Source organism: Musa acuminata, chromosome BXJ2-4 (genome assembly GCF_036884655.1).
Source record: "Musa acuminata AAA Group cultivar baxijiao chromosome BXJ2-4, Cavendish_Baxijiao_AAA, whole genome shotgun sequence".
In the NCBI taxonomy this organism is placed as follows: Eukaryota; Viridiplantae; Streptophyta; class Magnoliopsida; order Zingiberales; family Musaceae; genus Musa; species Musa acuminata.
Genome location: NC_088341.1, coordinates 27,176,804 through 27,199,648, shown reverse-complemented (window position 1 = coordinate 27,199,648; position 22,845 = coordinate 27,176,804). Strand labels below are relative to the sequence as shown.

General features: G+C 32.1%; 1 protein-coding gene across 2 annotated transcripts; it reads right to left on the bottom strand.

Annotated features, from left to right (window-relative positions):
* Positions 1 to 4,142: 4,142 nt before the first annotated feature.
* Positions 4,143 to 9,234, bottom strand: LOC103981906 (transcription factor BHLH089). 2 transcript variants are annotated; one of them, XM_009398664.3, is made up of 6 exons: positions 8,778 to 9,234; positions 6,027 to 6,230; positions 5,665 to 5,730; positions 5,452 to 5,520; positions 5,298 to 5,369; positions 4,143 to 4,501 (listed from the first exon to the last, which is right to left on the bottom strand). In XM_009398664.3, the coding sequence occupies exons 1-6, from the start codon at positions 9,024 to 9,026 to the stop codon at positions 4,370 to 4,372; spliced, it is 792 nt and encodes a 263-aa protein (XP_009396939.1). In that variant the 5' UTR covers positions 9,027 to 9,234; the 3' UTR covers positions 4,143 to 4,369. The 2 variants fall into 2 exon arrangements, with proteins under 2 accessions (XP_009396939.1, XP_064960434.1); XM_065104362.1 differs by lacking the exon at positions 5,298 to 5,369 and having other exon boundaries at positions 8,778 to 9,179.
* Between the last annotated feature and the right edge of the window lie 13,611 nt (positions 9,235 to 22,845).

Below are 22,845 nucleotides of genomic sequence, written 5' to 3'. Positions count from 1 at the left end.
TTCCTCGAGTACTTCTCTCTTTTTACATTATTTATTCTTTAGGAGGTAGTTGACGGTATTATGGTAATTTCCTATAAATTTGATCTTTTTCTCGTTGTTATCAGGGGAGGGAGGATGAGAAGAGGGCATCAGAGGATTTCAGATCTAATAAACTAATCTTTTTTATATTTATTTTATCTCTTACTCTCATTTTTTATGAGGTCACAAGTGGTAATTATGGGGATATTAGAACGTAATTTTTATTTTTTAAATATTTCTATTTATAGTCCTTTTTTTTATTAATATTTATAAATTTACTTTTATAAAATAAATATAAATATTTTTCTTTTCTCCCTCCTCATCTTCTTCTTCCTTGGCTTTTTTTTCTTCCCTTGATCCTTGTTGGATGAAATCAAGGATACAATGAGTGAGATCGAATAACATAAATTACGAGTGATGTTGATAATATATATATATATATATATATATATATATATATATATATATATATATATATATATATATATTGGGAATAAGATATCAATCAACGGAGAATATTTAACCCTTTTCCAAATACCTAAAATACGTTTAAAAGATATTCCTTCTTTTTATAGTGACTTAATTTTTCTACTTTCACCAATTTAGACGTTCATATTTCTTTTGGGGTATTTCTTGGACTGGTTTAAGGTAACTAAATACTTTATATATTTGATAATAATTAATGTTAATAGAAAATATAACTAAATCCACAAAATCTATGACATTGGATGACATGAAAATAATAAACCAATATTTTTTATAATTAAATAAGTATGAAATATGATAAGGTAGCAATAAAAATATAATAGCAGTTTTAACAGTAAAATATAAGCCTTTGTTTTTCTCTCTATAACGAGAATTCAACATTCATATAAACAACAAATGTACCACAGGTTATATTTTTTCAATATTAAAAGTTGTTTCACTATTTCTTGCATGTCCTCTAAGCAACAAGTTTCAAACAACAGCCAAAATCTTTATCAATAAATCTAGTCAATTTATCCAAAACATTATCTTTATTTAATATTTTAAATAGTAGATGTATTTTCTTAATTTATAAATTTCGTTAATCTTTATTGGCAGTTTTTTGACCTAATTTAATAACTACCAATCCAAAAGTTCAAAAATAAATTCCAAAAAGATGCTACGAATTAAAATTCTAAAACTTCATTTTTTTTTTGGATAAATAGTCCTGTGATATTTGATTAATTATATAGGATGGATTTCAAATATGAAACCACATTTACCATGTGAAAACATCTTGTGTAACCAAAAAAATCATCTAAAGCATAGAAATCATGCAAAAAAATGGTCAAGATTCATGAGAACCCTTCTTAGGTAACCTTTGAATTGGATCAAAGAATCACAAAATTTATTTCACTGGCGAAGAAAAAAAAAACTCAAATGCTCCGATGCTCTCACCACATTATATTACCCTCATTCACCTTATGCACTAGCTTTCTAGTGATAGTACAAATCAAATATCGACTGCTCAACATTCGACTAATGTAAGTCATAAATTAGCTTATCTACACCGAACGCACTACTTTTTTGTTATGCATTCCCCTATCAGAAAAACCAAAAAAAATGCACATTCCATTATTACTGTTGTGTAATGTATTTTTTGTTTAATAGCACCCAAACATACCAATGAATGTTATCAACTCTACTACATTGAGCAGATCCATTAGCCTATATGTCCATGCAAAGATTTAGATGAACAGTGGGTTGAGAGAACGATTAATAGATGAATATTTCTCCATCAAACTTAATCCCAGCACGTACAATTTATATTACAAGTTTTCTGATCAGAAAACAAAAAAGAAAGAGAAAAAAACATAACAATAGCACGAGTAGAAGCACCCCAGAACTCAATTTGTGTATATTTTCAGTAGTGGCATGAAGAGTTTGATGGAAAGGAAAGCATTCTATGAATCCAAAGTTTGTTTTAAGAAGCTTTTGGGTCTCAAAATATGAGCAAAAAATATTGCCCACCTCATGCAAAATATTATTTTCAATAACTAACAGGGAGTCTTTGGTACCTTCAAAAATAACTGTAGTCTCTAAAAGTTGCTGTTCTTCTGGCTGTGCTAACCATTAGCAGCGAACAACAGAATGAAAGTAAATGCTAGAAACACTGGAGATGGATCTTAAGACGAATTTCATAGGAAATTTACTTTCTTCTAAGGTAAATTTCCTATGAAATTAATCTTCAAAATTTCCTCATGATTCCTAACAAGTTCTAACCCTTGTAGCAATCTTATTATGGATTTGAGGAAAAGAAACTACTTTCAAGCCCAGTTTGGTAATGTAATTACTGTTTCAATAAAATAAACTATTATCGAGTTTCAACATTAAGCACATATTTATGAAGTACTACTATGTACCGACTAAGCTAAAAAATAGACTATTATCTAGTTTCAACATCAAGCACATATTTATGAAAACACTACATGGTTTAAATCTAAATATGGAGCTCATAATTGGCGAGAGATTTTAAAGTGCTCCTAGGATAGATATTATACATGTCATAACAGATTATTAAAAGAAAACTATTGGATATCGAAGAGCTTTAGTAACCTAATTTAGCATGTACAAGAAACAAATTGAGGTACGTACAAGTTGTCAGACAATGAATGATAAATGGTACCACAGGTTTCACGAAGGTCCAAGTTATTATCCAGTTAACTCTCCATACACTGTCGCTAGAAGCAAAAAGGACTCGCACTAAAAGGACTTACAGTCTTTAGGTCTCCACCATAAGCAGAAGATCTTTAGCAAGAAAAACAGCATAATATCACAGCAGATCAAACTATGTGGAGAGAAAAAAATAAAGAACTATTGCTGTTGGTGTTTTATCTCAAGTTAACTTGGATAAGGAATCTTAGGCTAGTGAGCCAAAGTGTATAGAAAGAGAACTTATAACCAGTGATTTCAATAGGTGCTTGGGCGCTCGTCGCGCTCGGGCGAGGCGAGGCCCAAGTGCCTCGCTTCGTTTCCAGGCGGTGACACTTCAAAGAGGCGTCGTCTAGGCACTCGCCCAAGCCTAGGCGTCGGGTGCTTCGGGCGAGCGCCTGGGTTAAACCAAGCGACCGAACCAACATTTTGGGTCTGGTTCGGTCTTCGGTGCTTTAGTTGGTTCAATCGAACCAACTAAAGTATTGATATCAGCCTTCTTCTCGTGACTTCCCAACCCTAACCCTGCACGATACTCCGGCTCCCACTGCCACTGTTGTCGCTCACCGCTCCCGCTATTCGTTGCTGTCGCTGCTCACTCTTACCGCTGTCGCTGCCACTATCGTCACTCGTCGCTGTCGCTGCCACTGCTCTTAGTCAACAACCTCGATCTTCCTCTTACTCACACTCTTCTCACTTCGATAGTATACTGTTAACAGTATATTAATAGTATCCTGCTAACCGTATACTAGTAATAGTATTTTTATTTATTAGATTAATAATATATTATTTTGATTTTAATACTATTAATATTTATTTATTTGAAATTATTGTTATTGTTTTGAATTTTGAGACTTTTTGTTAATGTGATATTGTGATTTTATAAGATTTTCTTAATTTAATATCATATTTTTATTTAAATAATTATATTTATTAATTATATTATATATTTTTATATTTTAGCATCTCACTTCGATCGGGCGAGCGTCTAGCGCCTCAAGTATTTTTTGACCTTGGCGCCTTTTGGTGCTTAGCACTTTTAAATCATCGTGTATAACTGGATAGTTAATGTAACAATTCCAAATCATACTAATATGATAAATTTACGCTCATAAGATCCACATAGGCAAGAATGTAATGCACACATCTTAACTAATAGTGCCATAGCATCAAACCAAGAATAGAATATTGCTCATAAATAAAATCAACGAGACAAGAAAGATAAGGAAAAAAGGAAAAAACAACAGTACTTTTAATTCAAAACTAGCAGTTCTAGGTACCAGCAAAGCACTAGTGCACTGCACTGAGGACTCATGTCCATAATTGTGTACCTGATATGAAATTAGAGAAAGTGGCTGCAAGGAGTACCTGAAGGAGCTTGATATTGGATTGATCCATTGGCTAATTTACATTATTCCAAAGTTTCTAATATCTGGGTGCTACTCCACTGAATAAGGAAATCATGTAGAATTGATGGAAATAAGTCAAAAATTAGCTTATCCAGTTCTACAAAGTGGATCTACTTGATGTTTCTTTTATGGCAAGACATTACCGCATAACATCTTTAAGCATAATCAAATCATGAAGATAATTAACCTAGGAAAGAGAAGACAAGTAACCTAAACCTCATCCTTCTACATGCCCTTATTATCCATGAGAGAGTAGTCTGTTGCAATCATGTCACCCTTTTGAAGGCACTCCCGACCTGCATATGAAGCCATTCTGTTCCTGAAACTTGCTCATATTCCCTTGTTGCTTGCGAGCTGAATGCCAAACTAGAGGTAGTATCATATGGCTGAGCATTAAACTGAAAAAACAAAAAGAAACATTAGGCTGATTTTTGTAAACTAAATTTAAAAAAGCACACAAATTGTAGAAAAAGCTATGGTCCATTGAGTCAAAGAAGCATACATCACCAGTTCAACAATTTTGCTTTATATATCTTGGTTAGTTTAACCCACATGGTGGGTGAATGTACAATACAGACATGCAATTGTAAATGTGCAGCACAAAACCATCTTGAATGACGTGATCTGAGTATACTTCACAAGATCAGTACAATCTGAACTTGACCTACACTCAGATGCAGGTAAAGGTTCCCTAATCTAAAACCTACCTGCATAACAAGCGGTCAGGAAACTTTGGTTGTTACTGGAAGGATTTAAAGGTCTAAGTGGCATTTCAATAATCTTCTAGAGGAAAAAAGTTGAGTCAGGTCAAGCCTCACTACCATGTGGAAATGTGCTTGACTAAATCACGTATACATTTATAGCTACAGAGCAAATGTTCACAAATATGGAGCATTCAGGCTAGGAGTGGTACGAAATATAATAGCAATCATTGCTTCAGTGACAAATTATTCAAGAAGCATATTTGGCCAGCAAGATGCAACTGAAATAGAATAATACTCGTTAGAATCAATAAACATAGGTGTTTGAGAATAAAAAAAAAATTCCAACACCCTATTGACAGACCATAAAAAGTGCATATTTAATGTTACTTCAGACCAAATAAAGTGTCAATAAAGAGTTTAAGGTTACTTAATCAATATTTAGGCACATGAATAAAGTGAACATTTGGTGTTTGTGTGATGTTAGACTTACATCTTTGGGAGGAAATGCCTCAATGGCAGTGTCCATATGGGAATTAACAGCTTCTAGCTTCATAGATAAAAACTACAACATCAAGATTGCCAATTAACTGCAGAATCATTGAGGTATAGGAAAAAATAATGTGAAATGCTTGAAAATCACATACCTCAACCTGACGCTGTAGAGCCTGAATATAGTTTATTATCTCATCAAGAACCGATGCTTTACCAATTACCTGCTCAGAAAGAATACTGTTAGAAATGCTCAACCAAACATAAACCTGACTAACATAACTATCATAAGTAAATAAATCATAAAAAATATTTCCCTTCATATATTCTGCAGAAGAATAACGCGAACTGAAGAATTAGCTATGTACCTTGTTACAACCAGGCACCAGATCCTGGAGAATCTTCATTCTCTCGCTTATCTTTTCTCTCCTTGCCTACAGATAAATCATACACATCATTATAATGGCTCAATGTTTCATGATGGAAAATAATACCAACGAATTTTTGGTCTATAGTTTCAGCAACCAATAATCCAGAAAGTGCTTAAGCATGTTTTATTACTTTTTGTCTATGCAATGCTTCCATGTTTTATCATCCATGAATTTTACTATTTCCAAAATATCAAAGTTTAACTCAAAAATGGCATTTAATGTTCATGTTGAAAACTTTGATAAAAAATTGGTGATACCAATGTATTGGTTACGATCATGCGAATAGCAATCATGCTTACTCTTTCTGCCAGGCTGTGACTATCCGTCGCTTGACCTCTTCTGGCTCTCACATGGATATAATCTTGCTTTGGTGCCTCAGGAGGTTGAGGATTTTGGTCAGCTAGCTTGCTAGAGATGCCCAAACTTGCCTCAGCCTCAGTTTTTATATCGTCATTTTCATCAGTAGACTTAAAGGTCTTTAGACGTTTAGCCTCAGTATCAGTCTGCACAAATATACAAACCAATCAAATATAAAGAAAATCCGAACAAATTAATAATATTATTTTAAAAAAATTATCTTGGAATATGTATAATCATATTCATGCTGATACTTTCTCATAAATATCTCTCCAATTGGTAAATTGAAGTAAAAAGGCATGATACATTTAATCTTGAAAACAGGTACTGCATAATATTTTGACTTGCCATACAAAAAGAACCATCTAAAACTGATAAACTTTCTAAGGGGGGCAAAAGTTGACTAGAGAAAAAGAATTTGGCAGGTGCATGCACAAAAAAGGTCACAATATAGAAATATGAGCAGAATAATTTAGCAGCTAAGGTGCAGCAGATTGACATGGGGTGTTTGCATGGCATACTTATGCAATAAATCCTTCAAAAGGAAAGAAACAATAAAGGACAAGGCAATGCTGAAAAATACATGTATAAATAACTTAGTTGTTTGCAGCAGTAAGTGTACCATGAACAGATGCTTCAAAATGGTAACCCATGTTTACATAAAAGAATATTGGTATGGATACTCATTAAAGATGGGACATCCATCAAAGAGATTGTTTCAGATGCTTTTTGACATTCTCCTATTGTTGTTGAGCTAGTAGTGAAAGGTGTTAAGTCTGATTTTGGCAGCTCTCTTTTTAATGTAACTACAGCATGTGAGGTAAGTTGTCTACTTCAAACTAAAACTGGAGCAGTTAGAAAGGCTAACTATAGTTAAAATTCCAGCTATGTCTTAAGAGAAAAAAAATGCTAACAATCAGCTCAGTAGCTCAAACTTAACATACTTCGGGTTGTAAGGAGACTACAAGCTGCCTATAAAAGGAATCGAGTAAACAGTACAAGATTTTACGAGGGTAATAATTGACAAGCATAACTATGCATTAACATCTCTAATTGCTCAATATAATGATCTTGCCCATCAACAGAATCTACGTGCAGGACATCCTCAATCTATATGATTATAGCCTAATATAACTAACATTATAAAGGAACCTATGACATTTTCAATTGAGTTGTTGCTAGAAGAAAAACCTATCTAAAAGCTTTACAAAATAAGATTCTACAAACAGGGATAATTTTTATAAACATTGATATCAGTGATTTTCTAGAAAATTACAGTTGGCATAAAACATTTATGTGAAAATGGAATAATTAAAATTGCATGTTGAGCCCCAAAAATGACTACAAGTTACAAAAGACATCCTCTAACTTATAAAACTTGTAATTTTTAGTCAATAAAGTGGGTTGAAATATGGTTTCAAGAAACCATGTCATTTTTCATAACATATCAAAACAAATATGATTACTATGACTTTCTGTACTTTTATAAACACATCTAGTACATAACAACAGTGACAAGCCATAGTGTCCATCCTATTTGGGCCAACTATGTGGGTTTTTTTTTTCTTTTTTGCAATTACTAAGGACAGTCAGACCATCTTTATGGTTTATGATAATTTTTTCTTAGTTACTCCTATACCTTTTCTCACACCGGTGATCATAATTAATATATACTATATGACCAATACATATTAAGTCTCCTTTGGAAATGTTCATACACTTGTAAATGGATTTTACTCATCTTATCTTCTATGAAAAGTACACTCAATTGATCATGAATGTAGACATTTCTTGTTTTCTCTCCTAGTAACACCACATATCCATCTCAACATCTTTATCTCCACAATATGAAAATATTCCTTTTAACTTAAAAAGCACATAACGACCATACAAAAGTCAGGATCCATCTCCATTTGATATCATCATGTTTAGTTTCGTGTCCTGTATATTCATGTTCTTAGAACTTCTTATCCATCAATGTCAGCATATCCTCTATTCTTCTCTTATTATTGCTAAAATGCACTTCGTATATTCAGTTTTAGCTTCCAATTTTGACATCATCACAAGATTACAATTAGCTTCAATTGAACTATCCTCATTTAAACGATATCATTAGCGCATAACAAAAATCAAGCAAGTGTATTGTGAATATGCCCATCAGGTCATTTATTACAATTGTGAAAAGATAAAGGACTTACAAGTGAATCCTTCATGTAATTCTATAGTCTTTAAAAGCTTGATTTACAAGCTTAATTTAAAAGCTTACTGCGCTGTACTCAGAAACAACCTCATTTACTTGAAGTGAGTAAAAGAATTTGTCACCTTAGTGTTTTTTGCTATTTCAATGGTTAGAATAGCAGCAGGTGATAAACAAAAATGAAATAAGGACTTGAAAGACGGGAAAGCTCCTAATAGCTAATTTAAGCAAACAAGAAAAACCAAATACAACAATTATGACGCCATCAGCATCAAATGCAACCAAATAGACCTGCCTTATGGAAATACCAACTAACAAAATCAAAATATCAACTTTTCGAAACAACTAGCAACTAAAAGTCACGACTTTGACCCATCGCGTCATAATGTCACGTAAATCCAGGCCACAATTCGAACCAATAAAGCACAGATCACGACCGCATTGAGCTACCAATCACGAAAAGATAACCACATCAACAAGGTTCCCAAGAAACTACCAGGTCGTCCCCGCTGCTGGTAGACTCAAGCTTGGAGGACTCGTCCTCGGCGGCGCGACCGGGGGGAGGGTCCCCCCGTCGCCGCCGCCCCCTACTCCGCCCGCTCTGCTCCGTGACCGTGGACCCCGCCACAGAGGCGTCGCCGCCCGTCCGCCCAGCCCTGGGCCCCGATGCCGAGGGCGGCGGCGCCGCGACCATCGGGAACCGCCACATCTCCGGCAGCTGCGGCATCAATGGCGGCGGATCCATATGAGGGAGCTCACATCGACGACAATGACGACGGATCCCGACTCCGGAGCGAAGGGATCGAATCTGTAGGCAGTGTGGATTTTGTGTTTTGGGGGAGGATGGGGGCTGAGTGACTGCGTTTGCTTCTCGCTTTCGCGTTCCTTCTTGCCTTTTTCTTACAATTGTTTATAAAGCGAGAAGGGGGGAGCGCATTAAATATGTGGCCCCGCGAGAGTGGTGGGTGAAGAGGCGAACGAGCGACCACTAGTTTCAGATTGCCTGCATCTTCTATTGTAGGAAACACTCATGCTCTACGCGAAGAGCAGATGGACCCCACTACATAGGTCGGGTTCTATCTATCTGATTCGATGAAATCTCTATTCTCTGGGTCGAGAAATACAGGAAAATCGTCCCGGGAAGCAGTCGAGCGATAAAAAGGGGGTTATAGATGTGCTGTTTCTCGAAGAGTAGGAAACACGATTTTTCCCGTCAAATAGATGTTCCCGACCCAAGAACTACGCCGAACTGTATCCATGTGATTTGTAGGAAATAAGTTTCCTGTCTTGAAAATGACAGGAAAACAACGTCAAGGGTGGGGAGGGGGCACACTTGGTAGCGTAAATGCTGTATACTTTTGTGCTTCAAGTAGGAGTGTTCTTAACATAGCGAAAGATAAAACGGGTGGTATCCGAGGCGAGATTTGGGTTCGCAAATAGACCCAATCGTTGAGTTAGATTTGGGTTCGTGTAAATGTAATAAGGGTTGCAATTAGGTGAAATTGTCTTGGGTCAGGTCAGACCGCAGAAGCAACTGATGAGAGTGGATGTAAGGGACCAAATAATTAAATGAGGATATAAGTGATAGTAAGGGTATGTTTGAAAATGAAATGTGTATTAAGGTCCAATGCATATTTCAAATATGAATTGATGTTTAATATATATATTTTTTTATTGTATTAGTATTTCAGAATTTATGAAATGATAATATAATTTTTTTTAATTTTAAAATATCATATGATTATAATATCATAAGACTAGCTATATATATGATTTGGTGAGAAACCAAAACAATTTATATCTTCTATAGGATAAAATTTTATTTATTTATTTCTAAATATTATTTTATATTTATTTATATGATTATAATTTATATTTTTTGTATATCTAAACCATATAATTTTTTTTGTAAGATTATATTTATTTATTTATTTATTTACTTATTAATTTAAATTAAAAATATGTTTAATTAGAAAGATAGATTTATCATATAATAATTAATAGATTTTTAAATATAATTTTACCAAGTAACACTTATGTCAATGCACATTTAAAATACAGTTTTTATTTATTATTTATCAAACACTCAAAATATTTGACAACTACACATTCATTCAAATCCCTCTCTCTAAATATACATAAAAGTTATAAATATATTTTCAAATGTAGCCTGAGTACAAGACTGTTTAACAAGTTAAAACTTTTATGATTTTTTGTAAAATAATTTAATCAGAGAGAAAATATGATTTATGACAAAAAAAATTGAGCCATGAATAATTTTTGTGGAACTTGATCCTAGATGTAGAATTTTTGAATATTTTAGTCATTTAAATATAGTATTCTAAAATCAATTTTTTTATATTCGAAAATTAATCCTATAAAGGACTAAGCAACAAAACGTAGTCATAGTCTGATCAACAGAAAAAATAAAAATAAAAAGAAAAAAATTACTGTTTCTTATAAATCTAGCATACCATCAATGAACAACACTAATTATTCTAAAATAATTAAAATGTTGATGAATATTATAAGCTGTATTGACCAAATGTAGTGGTTGAATCACCATAAGATACAAATTTAACACAGATAAATTTGTGAATGTAACTTAGTTTTGCATTTCATTTTGGATTTTTAACATCCAAATAGAATTTCCTTCAAAAAAATTTACGATTTGAGAACCTCTCTCTCTCTCTCTCTAGTGAACTGAATGTTACAAGTTCAATATGATGTAATTCTCTCATCTATCTTTTTTTTCTAATATTTAAAGAGAATTAAATTGATTTTAGTAATGATTTTGATGTTCCATATTTAATCATTAGTGACTGTAGACCTTCTCATCATATGAAGTATATTAATGTACAATTTACTTACAAGTGACCGTAGATGAATAGATCTTTCCCTGAGGCCACGTCACATTTACATACGTTGCATGCATTAACATGCACGTAGAGATCACAGGCATCGCTTTCCTGTTACTTTTTTTCCTATTATCACTCTTTCTTGGGTGAATTTTCATGAAAAATCTTTACTCTTAAGAATTTCTCACAAAGCATTTTTACTTTAATATTTTTTACAGAAAATCCTTATTTAAAAAAATAAAATAAAATGATCCTTGTAAAATCGACTAAGTTCATATAGGCTTCAACCTAAGAAAAAAACAGCTTTACTTGAAGCAATTTCTTTTCGTATGCTTTCACCTTTTCAAATAGATGCGATCGGTGGTGTATGACGTTTTATCTCTGAAATTTTATTTTTTATTCTATCACTGAATTGATCTTTTTTCTAGTCGAAAATCGCCTAGCAATATCGAGTGAGTTCTTGTGACGAAGGTTTCCTATTCGATTGTCGTCAAAGAGTGTCCGAGTCTCCCTATTCTTGCCAGTAGCATCAAGTAGGCTTGTAGGGTTTCACCATATTGTCACCGTCAAATTCCATATTCTCACTAGGAACATTGAGTTCCAGTAAGGAGACTTGTAGGGTTTCAATGCATTATCGTCAAAGTATCCATCTGCACTACAAACTTCTCTGCTGTGGGGTTCCTTCCAAGCCATCAACAATCTAGTATCTCTCCATTTATGCAAATGAAGTTTTCAGTCTATCACTCAATCTCCATAATTACTTACTATCAAAATATTCATATATAATTTTAGTTGTATGATTTTCTCATTCTACAAATACACTACTCTCGAATAGTCACACTGAGTTATGTGACTAAAATAACTTAATCAATTGAAACTACTAAGACTAAGACTGATCCACCAGTAAAGAAAATGTACACACATAGAAAGTGTGCATTTTGGAGAAAAAAGAAAAAAAGAATCAGTGTTGAACTAAGAAAACACTGTCAATGAACCTAGATGAGTTTCCCAAATTTATATCTAAACTTAAACATTTGACATAGAGGTGGAGAGCCTATATCAGAGACACTAATTGTTTGAGAGTAAGTACTTGGAGGAACATTTAAATTCATATTAGATTGTTTTTATTATTTTTAATTCCTCCTTGATCTCATCTTATATTAGTTGAATCTTAAAGCTGATGATCCTTTTCTAGTTTCAAGTCGTACATTGTTTCTACAAAGTTTCCTAGTTACAATGGAACTTAGCTAACCTAATAGACATACTTAGGAGGTTGACAACTATTTTTCTTGCTTCAATCTTGATAGAATAACAAAAGAAGAAAATGTGTAGTTTCAAATATCAGATTGGGAAAGTTGGAGATGCTTATGCCATACAACTCTATCAAGGGTTAATAACAACTTGTATCGATTGAGGCTTGAGATATTCTTTCCAACGGTCGATTAAAATAATTTACTATCATTTTTTGTTATTTTTTTCATATTTATTTTGTTTTTATTAAAGCATGATAGATTCGTATCATATTTTTTAATATTTTAAGCTCCTAAATAGATGGACGGTAATAATTTTATCAAGAAAACTTTTTAAGAGATGACAACTTATAGTAAAAATTTGGTCTAGAAAACACAAGTCCTCAAATTAAAAATAATGTATCAAAGTACTTTAAAATTTTAAAGAAAACTATGATGGATATCTATCATAATTTTTCTAATTTAAAGATTTTTTATTATCTTTCTGACTTATTCAACATTTGAACAGTGTATTATTTTCTTATTTTCTTTCTTTTTATTTATGTCAAAATATGATGGATCCATGTAATATTTTTTAACATTTAAACTTCTAAATAGGTGGTAAAAATTTAGTAAAACTCAACTCCTATTATTATATTATTATACGTAGTTTCTGAGGTCAAATAAAAAATAGTATATCACGTAAAATATTAGTCCTAATCATTTAAAATTTTATGAAAGCTTTGATTATATCTAGATGGACATCTGTGGTACTTTTTCTATTTGATTTTTGATTTTTTATATTTATTCAGCATTTGAATAATATGTCATTTTTTATTTTAATTTTACCAATATATGATAGGTCTATGTACTATTTTCTGACATTTGAGCTTCTAAATAGATGGACAATTTATGATAAAAATTAGATCCAGAAAACATAAGTATTGATATACGATATACTAATTTTATGATCAATAAAAAACAATGTATCACATACAAGGAGAAATCCAAATCATTTAAAATTTTCATGAAATTTTTATAATAATCATGAAGCTAGTTCAAAGCTATTGTGTTAACCATTTCACATCCCTTTTCACATACTAATTCTTTAATCTGGATGTATGTGTTATATATATATATTTGTGTATATATTATTTTATTAAAGCAACTATAGATTATTATAGATTATCATAGTCATTAGTATCAACTGTTGACACCTTTGAAAATTTTAAATAAATTTAATTGGGCAATACCAGTTTATTTTTTTATTTATGAGAAGATTCTAGTAGTTGGAGAGAGAATCTAGAGATTTAAGCAACAAGAGACTTATTCTATCGGTTAAAGCCCAAAATATTATTTAAAAATAATTTTCTAATAAAATTACAATAATCGTAATATTTTGACTCTCTTAGAAATAAAATTATATCAATGCATAACTATGTAATTATAATAATCAAAGTCACTATGTAAGATAAGTTTTTTATATAATACAACAATTCTAAATCTTTTTTAAATATTAACAATAATCATTTTTGGAATATAATCAATATTTGTTATAACTTGATATTTGATTTTATATAATCTTGACAAATTCCATTTATGAAATTTTATAATTCTAAAACTATCAATTTCACCATTAGCTATTATCACCCATTACCAATTCGAAACTATACATTTTAGTTTTATCTTATAACTTATAGTCGCAACATATTTGATGTTAAAGTTTTTTGAAGTTTTTTAAAATTCATCCCTATCTCGAAATATTAGTACAAAGATATTATTTGGGGTTACAAAGTAATATATATAATAAAATAATTTTAACAACATTCAAATATCATACCTGACTTAAATAAAAAGATTATTATAGGCACAATCATCATCTTCAGTGAAAGGAAGTAATGTATTTAACAAAACATCATCATCATCTTGACTATAATCATATTTAACAAACACTTGTTCAATATTATCACCTTAAATAACTGGTTGATCGACAACGTCTAATGCATCATAAATATTAAGATGAATGTTACCTTCAACCTTTTCTTATACTCTTTCTTCGACTAATTTATTTACAAAGACATCATCACTATCATCATCTTTATCACAATAAAATGAGTCATTCAACTATATGATATAAGTGCCTGAGCTATCTAGAATTGGCATCTACACAAATATAATGTCTCACTTAATGTCTGTCTATCAATATCATCAGGAATTGAAAATACTTCTTTGATCCTCCCTACAATGAGATTATTAAAAAAAAATATCATACAACTTAATATAATAGTAAAATGAGTCATAACAGCTCCTAAATTTCATAAAGGAACAAATCCAAACAAGCAAAGATGATTTAATACCAATCTGTTCATAGAACAAAATGATTTATTTACCACTCTCTATCCATGAAAACCCTATATCAATTTTATCCTATCTAAATAACTATTAAATGATCAAACAGTAATAAAGAAAATAATATACTTTATGATATTTTTTGTCTTCTTGATTGAATGCACAAACAAAGGAAGAAGAAATGAAAGGACGAAGGGGCAGCATCACCCACGTATACATCTAGAACAAAGACGAAGACGACGAAGGAGAAGGAAAAGAAAACAAACAAAAGAGAAAGAAAAGATGGGTCTTCATCGAGCTCAGCACCATCCACCTATGGTACATTGTATCTTTATTTTGCAGGTTTTCTTAATAATGTTAAACCACCAATAAACCAAATCAAATCTAACCAATATTGAACCTGAACTGATCATCCAAAAACTACTATTTTTGGTGGAAAAATAATAACTTAGCTATCCGAGTGTAAAAGGATAAAATTGTTGATCAAAGGGTGCTATGCTGAAAATTCTTAAAAGTATAAACTTTTTATTATGATAAGTATATATAAACTTAAAAGTATATATATATATATGATAAGGCATATACCGACAACACACACCCTCAGGCAACAACTCGTAGCCACATCATCATCATGCGACCTACAGAACCAAGGTGACAAACTGTGTCAGCGCAACAGGTCGAATTCGGATTGATGTCGTATGTGGTGCGTTGAGCGATATGATGTTGTCCTGGAAAGCCTAGGGCAGCGTCGCTCGACGTTAACCCTTACGATGTCATCCTGAAAATCTCAAGATGACACCGCAGGGTATGCCCCCCCCCCTCTCGAAAAGCCCGGGGCAGCACTGCTCGGCGTCGATCCATGCAAATCAATTGGCGCCCACGTGGGAAGTATAGTATGGGTCGATCGCCCCAACGGTCGGGTCATTAATGGGCCGAGTACGATCGGCTCTGCATGCAGGTATAAAAACTCACCCCCTAGTCGGTGCAGGGGAGGGACTCAAAGACAAATGGCTAACTTAATATTCGAAATGGTCGAGCTGAAAAATCTCTCAATCCCGACCTGTATGTAGGGTTCCGACAAGCATGCGATGAGGCATTGGACACGAGAAGACTGACGCCCACCTCTGCTACCCGAGTGTCAAACGGGGTGACTTTGCGTATCTGGAGTTGAACCTAGTCATACTGACTCCCCGACCACGACATAAAGAGACACTAACTAATATATATATATATTGGATACTGTGCCTAACACAGCAAAACTTATGACGCTTTAAAGTAGGAGAAGGAGAGAAAAACAAAAAAACAAAAAGAGTAAGCGAAGGATAAGATCTGAGGAGGTGCAGAGGTAGCAGCATTAATGCATGTAAAGCTGCAACGATGTTGAATGCCACTCAACTGTGTTTGAAGCTTTTGGCTTCTCTAATTACCTCGACAGTGTATCCTTTTCCGTGAGGAAGACTTGGGAAACTAAGTTGCAGGAATTTGCTGCGGTTTCGGATTGAAGCCTTTTTTTTATTGGAAGAAACTAATAAAAAGAATATACAGAAGATTTAAGCTAAAAGAATATCCAATTTTGCAATCTAATCCAACGTGATTCAATTTAATGTTTATCTCTCAAATCTTTTTTTTATACATTTAGATAAAATCATATTCTGGCATATAAAATTAAAATAATATGAAAAGAACACACTTGTTAGAATAATGTGATGATGATACAAGTTGTTCTAATAACAATGACTAATAAACTACAAGAATAAACAAAAAAAGGCAAGCGCATAAATGTTACAAGTTGCACTATATTTGTAATACTTCACTTTTATATAAGAAAGTATAAAAATTTATATTGACTAGATTTGTAGCACTCCACTTTACTCTTGAAAGTTTTACATTGACTTATATGAGGGTCTAATTAGTGTATTATTATTAACTTAAATTTAAAAATTTTAAATCAATGATTCAGGTTCAACAAAATCAATGAGTCAATTATCCTATCAAAACATATTATAATAATTAATATCATAGTAAATTTAGTATTAAGACGTAATAAGATATTCGATTAGGAAAAAGATACTTATAGATTGGATTATGTCTCGTACTGATTCGTTTATGTTGGGAAGATACACTATACTAGGGCTTGACTTAATTATATATTATAATAAGTCTAAGGACCTTAAGCCCTTAAATTAAGATGATTAAGACGGTGTATGACTCGATTCTAAGATATACTGGGCCTTATAATAATAAAATTAATAAATCAATTTTCTTTCATCTTGAGTGAATCTTATGCGAGATATTTTAGTTCCTTATCTTGTAACTTCAAAAATTTGTTGTGTGAAAGAGGTTAATTTATGTAGTCATGATCTGTGATGATTAAAGTATCTACAAACAAAAATTCATATATTTAGCCATTCTAATCAAAATAAGTCATTTAAATGTAGCATATATTTGTATATTTAGCTCCAAATCAATTTATCAAAGTTACTATATCACGTTTCGTTGCTTACTATTTTACATGCTATATGTTAAAATTTTAAGGGTCATATATGTATAATTAAATATGATAAGTCATTATTTTGATTAGTCAAAATTAAAATGATCTAATTAAAATAAAGTTATTTGACTAAGGGACATAATTATTATGAAATTTAATTGTATAGATACCGTTAAAGAGAAATCTAAAATTCTTAAGGATACTCTATAATTGGAAAGTTAAATCACCGATTAATTCAGAAAATACTCGGATGGATTCATCAGGTATGCTTTTGTATTAATATATTTCTTAATTATTGTAGGATTTTATGCATATTATTGTGGATTTAACAAGTTTTATGGAAACATTCTAAAATCTTGTTTTGGATCTATAAAGCATGTTTGAACTAAAATTCAGTTTTGGTTCTATAAAATATTTGTTTGATCCATATTTGATATGTTAAAGATCCAACAAATGATATCAGAGCCATCCTATAATGATTGCTGAACATCTAGGTTTATTTTTCATGTATTTTAATGATGTTTTCATCAATATTTTGGAGTGATTTGGTTCTATCATTATCGGGAAAGACGATGGTTTTATGTAATCATTTTATAGCATGCTTCACGTTCAGTTCAATATCTTTTTCTGATATTATATCACTTTAATTTTGAGATGTCTTTTCCTCTTCGTGTCTTTTCCTTTACACATTATATAAATTTATTTTTAAATTGTAAGCATAAATTTTCCAAATTCCCTTTGGATTTTATCTAATTAATTAAATTCATATAAATTTAATTAATAATAACTTTGTTACAATATTATGTTGGTTTAATTATGTTGTTGCAATATGCAAATTTAATTAATAATAATATTATTGTAATATTATATTGGTTTAAACATAATATTGGTTCTATAAAATTGTTTGTTGACATAAATTGAATGGTTTACATGTATTAAATATTTAGTCAATAAATTAAGGTCAAGTCAATTTGACTAATATAGTTCAAATTTAATTAGTGATTGTTTAATATTAGATCGAGTAATTTAATGCACGAAGTCATAAAAATGACCTCTCATATATAACATTTCTCATGAAATATTAAATGTAGTGTGTATTTACATCTATGCGGTAACTACCCGGCCCAAAGGAAGGTTAATGATTGGCAAAATTTTATACATACCTATGGTAAACACGTGACAATTATAAAGTTATACATGTGAATAATAAATCAATCCAAAGATGGATTTATCATTTGACATGTCTTATTGTCAGTGATCATTACAATATGACTACTACTAGTAATTAATATTGAAGTCCAAAGACAAGATATTAATGTTGCACTTGCTATCTTGAGATGAGTTATACTATTATTTGAATTTACTTAAGTTTATGGTAATATATATGAACATAATTTCTGGTTATCTATTGTTCTCTTGTTTAGGTTTTCTTGCAACAATATATGCTAACCTCAGTTCTATATCGGTTCTAAACGGAACCAACTTTAAGGATTGAAAGGAAAACATTCTGATCGTTTTGGGCTGTATGAATCTAGACCTTACACTAAGAGAAGACCAACCTGCTTCTCTTACGAAAAATAGTACTCATGATGATAGGAGATATGAGAAATGGGATAGGTCTAATCGCATGAGTCTCATGATCATTAAGCACGATATTCTAGAAACCTTTAGGGGTGCGGTATCCGAAGGGATTACTAAGGCCAAAGATTCTCTTACCGAAATGGAAAAGCATTTTCTTAAAAATGATAAGGTGGAAACAAGTACTCTACTTCAAAGCTTGTTTTTCATGAGATACAATGATAAAGGAAATATAAGGGAATACATCGTGGAAATATCTAATCTTGCTTTAAAGCTTAAAGCATTAAAGCTTAGCCTCTTAGAGGACTTACTTGTCTATTTGGTTCTGATGTCTCTCCCTACACAATTCAATTAATTTAAGGTCAGTTATAACTGCCAAAAGGACAAATGGTCTCTTAATGAGCTCATTTCATATTGTGTGCAAGAAGAAGAAAGATTGAAGTAAGAAAAGACTAAATGTGCCAACTTGGCCAACACCTCTAAGGACAAGGGCAAGAAAAGAAAATACAAATTTGAAAAGAATGAGGCTGATAAGAGTCCAGTACAAAAGAAACAAAATAAGGATGATACTTGTTTCTTCTACAAGAAATCTGGGCATTTGAAGAAGGACTGTGTCAAATATCACACTTGGCGTGCTAAAAAATATACGTTCCTTACTTTGGTTTGTTCTGAAGTCAATCTAACTTCAGTACATAGAAACACTTGGTGGTTAGACTCTTGAGCAACTACTAACATCCGTGCTTCAATGCAAGGTTGCCTGAGCTACCGAAGGCCTAATAATATTGAGAGATACATTTATGTGAGGGATGAAAAATTGATAGATGTGGAAGCTATAGGCACATTTAGATTGTTATTGTATACTAGATATTATTTGAATTTGAAAGACACTTTTGTTGTACCGTCATTTAGACGGAACTTAATTTTTGTTTCTTATTTGGATAAATCTGGTTATTCTTGTTCATTTGGAAATAATTAGTTTACTTTGTCTTTAAATTCAAATGTGATTGGAACTGGTTCACTTATGGCTTATGACAATCTATATTTACTTGATACTATAGCATCCTATCATAAATCCCTAAATGCAGAATTACGAGGTACTAAATATAAAATTAAAAATTCGGGTGTATTATGACATAAACGTTTGGGTCATATCTCTAGAAATAGAGTTGAAAGGCTTATGTTAGAAGGGATTCTTGATCCCATTGACTTATCAAGTTTAGATCTTTGTGTTGAATGAATTAAAAGTAAAAAACCAAACCTAAGAGATCATGTGTATATAGAGCTACGGACGTCTTAGAATTGATATATACAGATATTTGTGGGTCATTTCCTACACCTTCGTGGAATGGTCAATAATACTTTATATCATTCATAGACAATTACTCTATATATTGATACCTATATCTAATATATAAAAAATCTCAGTCTTTGGATGTGTTTAAAACATTTAAAGCTGAAGTTGAAAATCAATTCGGCAAAAGGATAAAAAGCATCATATATAACCGTGGAGGGGAATATTATGACAGAAATGACGGCTCAGGTGAACAATGTCCAGGACCATTTGCTTTATACATAGAGGAGTATGGAATTGTCCCTTAGTATACAATGCTAGGGTCACCTAGCGTGAATGATGTAGCTGAAAGACGAAACCACACACTTAAAGACATGGTAAGAAGTATGATTTCTCAATCTACTTTACTAGAGTCACTCTAGAGAGAAGCAATAAAAACTAAAGCTTACATTCTTAATAGAGTACCAACTAAAGCAACTACAAAAACACCTTATAAGTTTTGGATTAGAAGAAAGCCTAGTCTAAGACACTTTCGTGTTCGGGGTTGCCCAGTTGAGGTAAGACCTTACAAGCCTAATGAAAAGAAATTGAAATCCCGAACAATGAGTAAGTACTTTATTAGTTATTCTAAGTGATCTAAATGATACAAATTTTATGATCCCAAATCAAGAAATATTTTTGAGATGGGTATTGCTACATTCTTTGAGGATATTGAGTTTGGGGGGAGAATAAGATAAAAGACTTTACCTTTAAGGAAGAATTGGTTCAATCTGATCCAATTCATATAGTTGCCACTGATGTGATAAATTCAGTACCTCAAAAGGACATAGTCATTTCAACTCCCATACAGTACGTGGAAATTGTTCATGAGGAACAAACTCAACATCCTCAAGAATCTGTGTCGCAAGAGCTAGCATCTTTGCGACGATCCACTAGGGAAAGGAGGAGTGCTATTTTGGATGATTATATGGTATTTCTCTAGGAACATGAAGCAAGTAGTGGTATAATGGAAGATGGTCTAATCAACTTTCGTGAAGCCATGGAGGATTTCAATTCGGATAAGTGGATTGAAGCAATGAATTAAGAGTATAAGTCCATGCAAGACAATAAAGTTTAGAAACTTATCTCGTCACTAGAAGGTGTAAAACTCATTGGTTGTAAATGGAATTTTAAAACCAAAAGAGATTCTAATGGTAATGTGGAGAGGTATAAGGCACATCTTGTGGCAAAGGGCTATACTCAAAAGGAAGGGATTGACTTTAAAGAGACCTTCTCTTTGGTTTTAACGAAAGACTATTTTAGGATAATTATGGCTCTAGCCACACATTTTAATTTGGAGCTTCATCATATGGATGTTAAAACAATATTTCTCAATGGAAAAATTGATGAACTAATTTATATAGTACAACTATAATACTTTGTATTAGGAGACCCAAAAAAAATGTTTTGTAAATCGATAAAACCCATCTATGGGCTAAAATAAGCATCCCGTCAGTGGTACCGAAAATTTCATTAAGTAATTATCTCATTAGGTTGTAAGGTGAACGTTGTTGATGATTGCGTGTAGCATAAATTATTGCCTGAAACTAAGAGATTTCTATCTAGAAATTTTTAGATGAAAATCTTGGTGATGCCTCTTTTGTATTAGGAATCCAGATACACCGAGATAGATCTCAGGGTATTCTAGGATTATCACAAAGGAGCTATATCGATAAAGTACTCAAAAGGTTTGGCATACAGGATTACAAATCAAGAGACACTCCTGTCGTGAAGGGAGACAAGTTCAGTCTCAATCAATGCTCTAAAGAAATATGAAAACTCAAGAATTGTATAAGATTCCCTATGCATTAGCTGTAAGGTGTCTAATGTATGCACAAGTTTATATAAGTTCGGATATAGCGTACATTATTGGAGTGTTAAGCAGATACTTAAGCAATCCTAGAATGGATCATTGGAAGGCAGCTAAAAGAGTCATGAGATATTTAAAGAGGATAAAAGATAATATGCTCACATATAGGGGATCAGACCATTTAGAGATCATTGGGTATTTTGACTCCAATTTTACTGGATACCAAAACAGTAGGAAATCTACTTCGGGCTACATTTATATGTTGGCTGGTGGGGAAATTTCTTAGCGTAGTGCTAAGCAATCTCTTATTACTTCTTCCACAATGACAGCGAAATTTATAGCATGTTTTGAGGTATCCAATCATGAAATTTGGTTGAGAAATTTTGTCACAAGATTGCAAATAGTACAAGGGATTGAAAGATCACTAAAGATATATTATGATAAGAAATAAGTTGTTTTATACTCCAATAATAATAGGAGCTCGACTAAAGCAGAGCACATTGACATCAAGTTCCTAGTTGTGAAAGAAAGGGTATAAAGTAGACAAATTTCCATAGAACACTTAGGAATAAACTTTATGTTGGTAGATCCTCTCACAAAAGGTGTACCACCCAAGGTCTTTCATGAGCATACTGCTCATATGGGTATATTAGAATTTGAGGAAATTTCAGTTTAATGGGAGTTTGTCATATATTTGTTGTATGTCCTATGCGAGATTTTATATTTATATAGATATTTTCTGATTAAAAAATAAAGCTTTAGTTTATTATATTTTGTATATTATGGCTATTAAAATTATTAATGATCTTATAAAGATAAAGTTGGACCAGTTGAAACTTGACATATATAGATCACATGTAATTTTCATGCTATACATTTTATAATCAATCTATGTCATTTGGTTATGTTAATATTAATG

What these genes read in the sequence shown, in the direction of transcription:
- LOC103981906 (XM_009398664.3), bottom strand. Translation starts at nt 9,026, where the DNA reads ATGGATCCGCCGCCATTGATGCCGCAGCTGCCGGAGATGTGGCGGTTC. An exon ending in CCAGCAGCGGGGACGACCTG is followed by an intron (nt 6,231 to 8,777) that starts GTAGTTTCTTGG and finishes ATATTTGTGCAG; the next exon opens with ACTGATACTGAGGCTAAACG. An exon ending in GTCACAGCCTGGCAGAAAGA is followed by an intron (nt 5,731 to 6,026) that starts GTAAGCATGATT and finishes ATTTATCTGTAG; the next exon opens with GCAAGGAGAGAAAAGATAAG.